This window comes from Cnephaeus nilssonii (assembly GCF_951640355.1).
Source record: "Cnephaeus nilssonii genome assembly, chromosome: Y".
NCBI classification, from domain to species: domain Eukaryota; kingdom Metazoa; phylum Chordata; class Mammalia; order Chiroptera; family Vespertilionidae; genus Cnephaeus; species Cnephaeus nilssonii.
This window is the reverse complement of record NC_137096.1, coordinates 230,294-238,990: the sequence shown is the minus strand read 5'-3', so window position 1 is coordinate 238,990 and position 8,697 is coordinate 230,294. Positions and strand designations below refer to the sequence as shown.

At 55.0% G+C, this 8,697-nt stretch overlaps 1 protein-coding gene across 1 annotated transcript in view; it reads left to right on the top strand.

Annotated features, from left to right (window-relative positions):
* The window catches only part of CRLF2 (cytokine receptor like factor 2), a 23,920-nt gene extending 16,684 nt beyond the window's left edge, over positions 1–7,236 (top strand). The window contains exons 7-8 of the mRNA XM_079766041.1: positions 2,592–2,676; positions 6,952–7,236. Coding sequence (XP_079622167.1) covers positions 2,592–2,676; positions 6,952–7,230 — 364 coding nt within the window. The 3' untranslated portion in view covers positions 7,231–7,236. The remainder of the gene's footprint in view (positions 1–2,591; positions 2,677–6,951) is intronic.
* Positions 7,237–8,697: the final 1,461 nt, after the last annotated feature.

Sequence of the window (8,697 nt, the reverse complement as noted above, 5' to 3'; positions counted from 1 at the left end):
TCCATCCATCCATCCATCAATCCATATATCTCTCCATCCATCCATCCATCCATTCTTCCATCCATCCCTCCACCCATCCATCATCCACCCATCCATCATCCACCCATCCTCATCCATCCATTCATCCATCCATCCATCCATCCATCCATCCATCCATCCATCCATCATCCACCCATCCTTATCCATCCATCCATTTATCCATCCATCCATCCATTTATTAATCATCTATTATCAATAAGTATATTTATAGACTAGAGGCCCAGCACACAAAATTGCGCGAGACCCCAGACCCACCACGTGGGCAGGAACCAGACTCCCGCGGCGCCGACGAGACCCATCAATACAACTCCTGGTGACCAGTCGTTTGATCATTACAGCATTACGGTGTTATGGCCACTGGCCTTTAATAATATACATTGGGATCTATCCCATTTCTGTCCATCCATCCATCCATCCATCCATCCATCCATCCATCCAACCATCCATCCATCCAATGTGCATCTATCTATCTATCTATCATCTATCTATCTATCTATCTATCTATCTATCTATCTATCTATCTATCTATCTATCATCTATCTACCTATCATCTATCTATCCATCCATCATCCATTCATCCATCTATCCAATATGCATCAACCTATGAACGAGGAGATCACGGTTCAATTCCCGGTCAAGGGCACATGCCCGGGTTGCAGGCTCCATCCCCAGTAGGGGGCGTGCAGGAGGCAGCCGACCCATGATTCTCTCTCTCCCTCCCTCTCCCTTTCTCTCTGAAATCAATTTAAAAAATAACAAAAAAAGAAAGAAGACATGAGGAGGAAGTGAACGGTAGATAAAGGATTTCTGGGTAGAATTCTCTTGACGTCACCTCCGTGATAACATGCACGATTCGTCCCCTGATAAGGGAGTGGGGGCGCCCGAGACAGACAGAAACTTCCTTTGCGAAAAGGAAATATCGACGCCTTCTTTTCAGGGAGGGGGTGGGGGAGGGCAGAGAGATCCCCTCAATGGACTTCGACTAAAAATAATCAATATTCCAATCATCAATATTTGGGGTGATATTGTAACCAGACAATGAATGGGTCACATTACCTGAACCAATGCTATTTTTTTTTTTTTTGGTTAATCCTCACCTGAGGATATTTTTTCCATTGATTTTTAGAGCGAGTAAGACAGAGACAGACACAGAGAGAGAGAGAACGAGAGAGAGAGAGAGAGAGAGAGAGAGAGAGAGAGAGAGGTGAGAGAGACACATGGATGGGTTCCCTCCTACACGCACCCTGACCATGGCCGGGGATCGAGCCCGCAACCCGGGCATGTGCCCTTGACCAAAATCAAACCCGGGATCCTTCGGTCCGAAGGCCGACGCTCTATCCACTGAGCCACACCAGCCAGGGCTAGTTAAACAGTTTTCATTTCAGCCCGGACTGCGTGGCTCAGTGGTTGAGCATCAACCTAGGAACCAGGAGGTCACAGGTTCGATTCCCGGTCAAGGGCACATGCCCGGGTTGCGGGCTCGATCCCCAGTAGGGGGCGTGCAGGAGGCAGCCGGTCCGTGATTCTCTCTCATCATGGATGTTTCTCTCTCTCTCTCTCTCCCTCTCCCTTCCTCTCTGAAATCAATAAAATTATATATTTTTAAACAATGTTTTAATTTCAGGCCTTTGTCTGTGGTGACTTTAGGTGTCTGAGTTTGCAAGGCCGCCATGCAGGCCTCCCTGAGCTAATCAGGGTATCACAAGACCCTTTTTGTCCAGAATTCTGTGTACACTAGAGGCCTGGTGCACGAATTCGTGCACCCGTGGGGTCCCTCGGCCTGGCCTGCGGGATCGGGCTGAAACCGGCTCTCCGACGTCCCCCGAGGGGTCCCGGATGGCGAGAGGGCGCAGGCCAGGCCGAGGGACCCCACCGGTGCACGGTCGGGGCCGGGGAGGGACGCGGGAGGTTGGCCAGCCGGGGAGGGACCGCGGGAGGGCTCCAGGGCGTGTCCGGCCCGTCTCGCTCAGTCCCAATCGGCCGGACCCCAGCAGCAAGCTAACCTACCGGTCGGAGCGTCTGCCCCCTGGTGGTCAGTGCACGTCATAGCGACTGGTCGACCGGTCGACTGTCTGCCCCCTGGTGGTCAGTGCACGTCATAGCCACTGGTCGACCAGTCGACTGTCTGCCCCCTGGTGGTCAGTGCACGTCATAGCGACTGGTTAACCAGTCGACTGTCTGCCCCCTGGTGGTCAGTGCACGTCATAGCGAGCGGTTGAGCGGCCTTCACATATCATTAGCAGATTACGCTTTGATTGGTTGAACAGCCGACCAGAGGCTCTTATTAGATAGGGCATCACATCCCACTGCTGGTGGGGCGTCCCCTGCACGCTCAACGTGGGGTGCCTGTGGCGTATAAAGTGGGGGGCAGGGGGGCCCAGACCTTGAGGCTGAGGATAGAGTTCCACGTGGGCTCTGAGCCTCTGAGGTCGAAATCCACAGTCCCCCTCCGCCCTCCAGGGGGGGCTGTGTCCCGTGAACATGTACCCCCCTACCCCCCAGCTCCGGGGAGTCACCCCATCTGACCACAGGCTCGTCCGTGTCCCCTCCAGAGTGAAACGGCTGCTGATGCCCAGTGTTCCTGACCCCAAGGCCACGTTCCCCGGGCTGTTCGAGTCCCACCACGGGAATTTCCAGGTAAGAGCCGCCTACCCGTGGCGGCTGAATCGGCAGGCTTCATCGCCCTCTTATATCTCCCTCCTGCACCATTTTAATTTTTATTTAAAACAAATTTATTTGGGGGTGGGGTGGGGAGTGGATTGTGTGTATTTCTTTTTTTTTTTCTAGTCTGTGGACCTGTTTTTTTAATTTTTATTTTTTAAATACATAGACATGGAATGGCCAGATGAGGATGATCTCTGAACGCATCATAACCTGGCTACTCCGTGTGTGTGTATATAAATATATCAGAGGCCCGGTGCATGAATCCGTGCATGGGTGGGGTCCGGCCAGCCTGGCCAGGGCGAGGGGACGTGGGCGGTCGGCCGGCCTGCCTGCTGGTCGAACTCCCGGTCGAGGGGACCATTTGCCTATTAGCCTTTTATTCTATAGGATAGACACGGAGTGGCCAGATGATGATGCGTTCAGACATCATCACAATATGGCCACTTGGTGTATACATGCTAGAGGCCCGGTGCACGAAATTCGTGCACTGGTACAGGGTCCCTAGTGGCTGCCGGCTGCAGGCCTCCCTCCCTTGCCCCGGCTGGCCCCGCCCCCTGGTCGAACTCCCGGACGGACTCCTGGTCAAGGGACTATTAGCATACTACGCTTCTATTATATGGGATATATAATGATTGATCGATTTCAGAGAGGAAGGGAGAGGGAGAGAGAGAAAAAGAAACATCAGCGATGAGAGAGAGCCCTGGCCGGTGTGGCTCAGTGGATAGAGCGTCGGCCTGCAGACTGAAGGGTCCCGGGTTCGATTCCCGGTCAAGGGCACACGCCCGGGTTGCGTGCTCGATCCCCAGTAGGGGGCGTGCAGGAGGCAGCCGGTCCGTGATTCTCTCTCATCGTGGATGGTTCTCTCTCTCTCTCTCCCTTCCTCTCCAAAATCAATCATAATAATAATAAAAAAAAGACGAGAGAGAATCACGGACCGGCTGCCTCCTGCACGCCCCCGACTGGGGATGGAGCCCACAACCCTGGGCCTGTGCCCTTGACTGGGAATCGAACCCGGGACCCTCCGGTCTGCAGGCCGACGCTCTACCCACTGAGCCACACCGGCCAGGGCTCCATGCAGCCTTTTAAAGACCCAGGCACCCCCTCACGTGCCCTCCAGCTCCCGTTGGTCTCAAAGCAACCGCTTTGTCCATTTTGATTTATTCTTTTCAGAGAGAGAGAGAGAGAGAGAGAGAGAGAGAGAGAGAGAGAGAGAGAGGCTGTAAGACTCTCCCAAGCAGCCTGTCTCTCTATTGGCCCCAGAGACAAGGCCTCCTGGCCTCTCTGATCGGCTCAGGAAGTTGCATGCACCCCAAGTTCCCCCTGCAGACCAAGCCCAAACCCCAAAACTTCCGTTTCCCTGCCACGGCGGCTGTCATTTCATTTCATTCATCGGGGACCTGCTTAGGGGGGTGGGGGGGGGGGTTGGGGGGGTCTAGGACCCACAGCTGGTGGACAGTGAGGCCCAGGGGACCAGGCCCCACCTCGGGGGGCCCAGCCGAGGGGGAGAGGCAGCTTTGGGGGTCAGCCGGAAGGTTAACGTGGTCAGAGATTGGCTGGTTCCATGGGGCCCCAAACATCACCCAGGCACCCTCTTTCTCCGGCCTGGAGACCAGGCGACTGAGGTCCTGGGGTCCCAGGTTCCCCCCCTCCCACCCTTGGAGGCTCCTGGGAGGGTTCCTCCCGCCTCTGCCTCCATCCGTCTCCTCTTCTGTGTCTGACAAGGACCCTGACCTTGGGTGGGGGCCCCCCCTGACCCCGGATGACCTTGTCTGCGACCCTGCACCCCATCCCATCTGCAAAGACCCTGTTTCCGTAGAAACTCTCATTCACGCATTTTTTTTTTGGGGGGGGGGGTCAGGACGTGGGTGTGTATTTATTTCTGGGAAGAGGTTTGTACCATTCAGATCATGAAAGGGAGCAAGATGAATTTCTTATCTTTTAAAAGATAAAATATGTTTTTTATTGATTTCAGTGAGGAAGGGAGAGGGAGAGAGAGAGAGGGGGAAAGAGAGAGAAATATCCATGATGAGAGTGAATCATGGACTGGCTGCCTCCTGCACGCCCCCTACTGGGGATCGAACCCCCAACCCAGGCATGTGCCCTGAGCAGGAATCGAACCCTGACCTCCTGGGTCATAGGTTGACGCTCAACCACTGAGCCACGCCCGCCAGGTGGTAATTGGCCTTTTTTCTTTAAAAATATTTTTTATTGATGTCAGAGAGGAAGGGAGAGAGAGAGAGAGAGAGAGAGAGAGAAACATCAATGAGGAGAGAGAATCATGGGTCAGCTGCCTCCTGCACGCCCCCTACTGGGGATCGAGCCCGCAACCCGGGCGTGTGCCCTTGACCGGGAATCGAACCTTGACCTCCTGGTTCGTACATTGACACTCATCCACTGAGCCACACCGGCCGGGCAGGAGCAAAAGGTGAATTTTAAAACTATTTAGGTGTGAGGCAGATAAAAGAAACAGAAGGGTGATGAAAATAATTTTTTTCTGTACACTCTTAGGTTCTGTGCCGGGGGTCTGTCAATTAAAGGGACAAAATATTAAAAAGATTAAAAAGACATAGGAGCCCTAGTTGGTTTGTCTCTGTGGATAGAGCGTCAGCCTGCGGACTGAAGGGTCCCAGGTTCGATTCCCAGTCAAGGGCACATGCCCGGGTTGCGGGCTTGATCCCCAGTAGGGGGCGTGCAGGAGGCAGCTGATCCATGATTCTCTCTCATCACGGATGTTTCTCTCTTCCTCTCTCCCTCTCCCTTCCTCTCTCTCTAAAAAAAAAATCAATGAAATCCTATTTTAGAAGCAGGAAGTCCTTCGTGGGTTGGAGGTGAACATGGAAAGGAGAGGAGAGAGCCGTTGCGAATGGAAATTTTCTGCAAAAAAAAGGGGGAAACTCATGGCAGAAGGAGGGCTGGACGCTGCTGCTGTGTTTGCTATTTTATTTTTATTTTTTTATTATTATTATTTTTTAAAAATATATTTTATTGATTTTTTACAGAGAGGAAGGGAGAGGGAGAGAGAGTTAGAAACATCGATGAGAGAGAAACATCCATCAGCCGCCTCCTGCACGCCCCCTACTGGGGATGTGCCCGCAACCAAGGTACATGCCCTTGACCGGAATCGAACCCGGGACCCTTCAGTCTGCAGGCCGACGCTCTGCCCACTGAGCCACACCGGCCAGGGCTGCTCTTTTATAAAAAAAAATTGTTTTCAGCTCAAAATAACCCTCCAGTCAAGTGCCCTATTTGGGGGGTGGTGGGTCCCCATCCCCTTGAAGAGAAAATGGCCCTGGTGTTGGTATCTTTAAGTAAAGGCCACACCCATTTTATTTCCTTTATTTTAAAAAATTCTAAGTGGCAAGAAAGCATTGCACCCTATACTAGTAGGTATATACTGGAGGCCCGGTGCACGAATTCATGCACCCGTGGGGTCCCTCGGCCTGGCCTGCGGGATCGGGCCGAAACCGGCTCTCCGACATCCCCCAAGGGGTCCCGGATGGCGAGAGGGCGCAGGCCAGGCCGAGGGACCCCACCGGTGCACGCACGATCGGGGGCCGGGGAGGGACGCGGGAGGTTGGCCAGCCGGGGAGGGACCGCGGGAGGGCTCCAGGGCGTGTCTGGCCCGTCTCGCTCAGTCCCGATCGGCCGGACCCCAGCAGCAAGCTAACCTACCGGTCGGCTGTCTGCCCCCTGGTGGTCAGTGCACGTCATAGCGACTGGTCTGCTGGTCGACTGTCTGCCCCCTGGTGGTCAGTGCACGTCATAGCGACTGGTTAACCAATCGACTGTCTGCCCCCTGGTGGTCTGTGCACGTCATAGCGAGCAGTTGAGCGGCCTTAGCATATCATTAGCATATTACGCTTTGATTGGTTGAACAGCCCACTGAGCGACCAGACACTTAGAATATTAGGCTTTTATTATATAGGATATATCAATAAAAGCATTATATATATATAATATTTTTATTAATTTCAGAGAGAGGAAGGGAGAGGGAGAGAGAGAGAAACATCCATGATGAGGGAGAATCATGGATCGGCTGCCTCCTGCACGCCCCCTACTGGGGATCCATCCTGCAACCTGGGCTTGTGCCCTTGGCCGGGAATCGAACCTGGGACCCTTCAGTCCACAGGCCGACGCTCTAACCACTGAGCCACACTGGCCTGGCCGTACCTCACCCTTTTTATCGCCTCCTTGACGGATGGGGCCCTAGTTTTCTTGCCTTTGAATTGCCGTGTGCTGTCCCCGCAGGAGTGGATTAAGGACACGCAGAACCTCACGCACTTGCCGAAGGTGGACGACCGTGACCCGGAGGACGTCCTGGTCGAGGGCTTGGAGGTCCAGCTCGCCAAGGTCGAGGCCGAGACTCCTGGGACGACGATGACGGGACCCCCGTGCCTGCCGACGGCGGAGACGGAATCCGCGGGGGCGCCCGGCCGGCCCCCGGGCCAGCCCCCCCCGGGAGACGAGGTGCTCGCGCTCGGCGGCTTCAGGTTTACGATGAGTGACAACTCTTACGTGACGCTCTGAGGGGGTGCGAATTAAAGGCCGGCGTCTCGTCTGTGTTGACAATGAAAGACTCGGGCAAACTCCTTGGAGACATGGTGCTCATCCCTAGGAATGGGGCGCCCCTGAGCCATCATGTTAACATTTGGGGGTGTCCCTGGAGACTCCCCCCCGCCGTGGGGCCATCCAGTGGATTTCCCCCCCCAACAGGCATCTCTATGCAAGGGCTTGAAGGCGGATTCATGGTAGGCGGGAGAGGATTGATTGGAGGGTTTTTTTTAAAAAAAATCTGTGCTAATAAAAGCGTGATATGCAAATTGGTCGGGACGCCCTCACGCAACGACAGAACAGCAGGCTGCGTGGGGCGACCAGGCCGGCAAGGGGGGACAGTGAGGGGTGACCAGGCTGGTCGGGGGGGGGCAGTGAGTAGTGACCAGGCAGGCAGGGGGTGCAGTTAGGGGTGATCAGGCTGGCAGGCGGGACAGTGAGGGGTGAGCAGGCCAGCATGGGGGTAGTTAGGGGTGATCAGGCTGGCAGGGGGGGCAGTTAGGGGCAATCAGGCTGGCAGGTGGGGCACTTAGGGGTGATCAGGCAGGCAGGTGAGTGGTTAGGAGCCAGCAGTCCCGGATTGTGAGAGGGATGTCCCACTGCTGGTTTAGCAGTCGGACACCCCCCGAGGGGTCCCGGATTGGAGAGGGAGCAGACCAGGCTGAGGGGACCCCCCTCCCGTGCACGAATTTTGTGCACCGGGCCTCTAGTATGTATATGTGTGTGTGTGTGTGTGTGTGTGTGTGTGTGTGTGTGTGTGCGCGCGCGCATTGATTTCAGAGAGGAAGGGAGAGGGAGAGAGAGAGAAACATCCATGATGAGAGAGAATCACGGATCGGCTGCCTCCTGCACGCCCCCTACTGGGGATGGAGCCAGCCACCCGGGCCTGTGCCCTTGACCGGGAATCGAACCCGTGACCTCCTGGTTCCTAGGTCGACGCTCAACTCCTGAGCCACCTGCACGGCTGATGTTTTCACGTTAATCGAACCATTTTTTTTTTCTCGGATCCTTTGTCACCGGGGACCCTGTAACCAGGGAGGATGGGGACATTCACCCCCCTCCCTCCCCCCACGGCTCTTGTTCTTCGTCCCCAACACTCGCAGGTGATATTCGTCCTTGTCTGGGAGGGATTTGAATTCCTGAAGACTCTGGGAGGTCACCCCAAACACCCGTCCACCCCAACATGAGTGTATGTCACGGTTTTTATTATTATTACTAGAGGCCTGGTGCACGAAATTCATGCACGGGGGGGGGTGTCCCTCCCTCTCACAATCCAGGACTGCTGGCTCCCAACTGCTCGCCTGCCTGACTGCCTGATTGTCCTTAACCGCTTCTGCCTGCCAGCCTGATCACCCCCTAACCACTCCCCTGCCAGCCTGATTGATGCCTAACTGCTCCCCTGCCAGCCTATTTGCTCCTAACTGCCCTCCCCTGCAGGCCTGG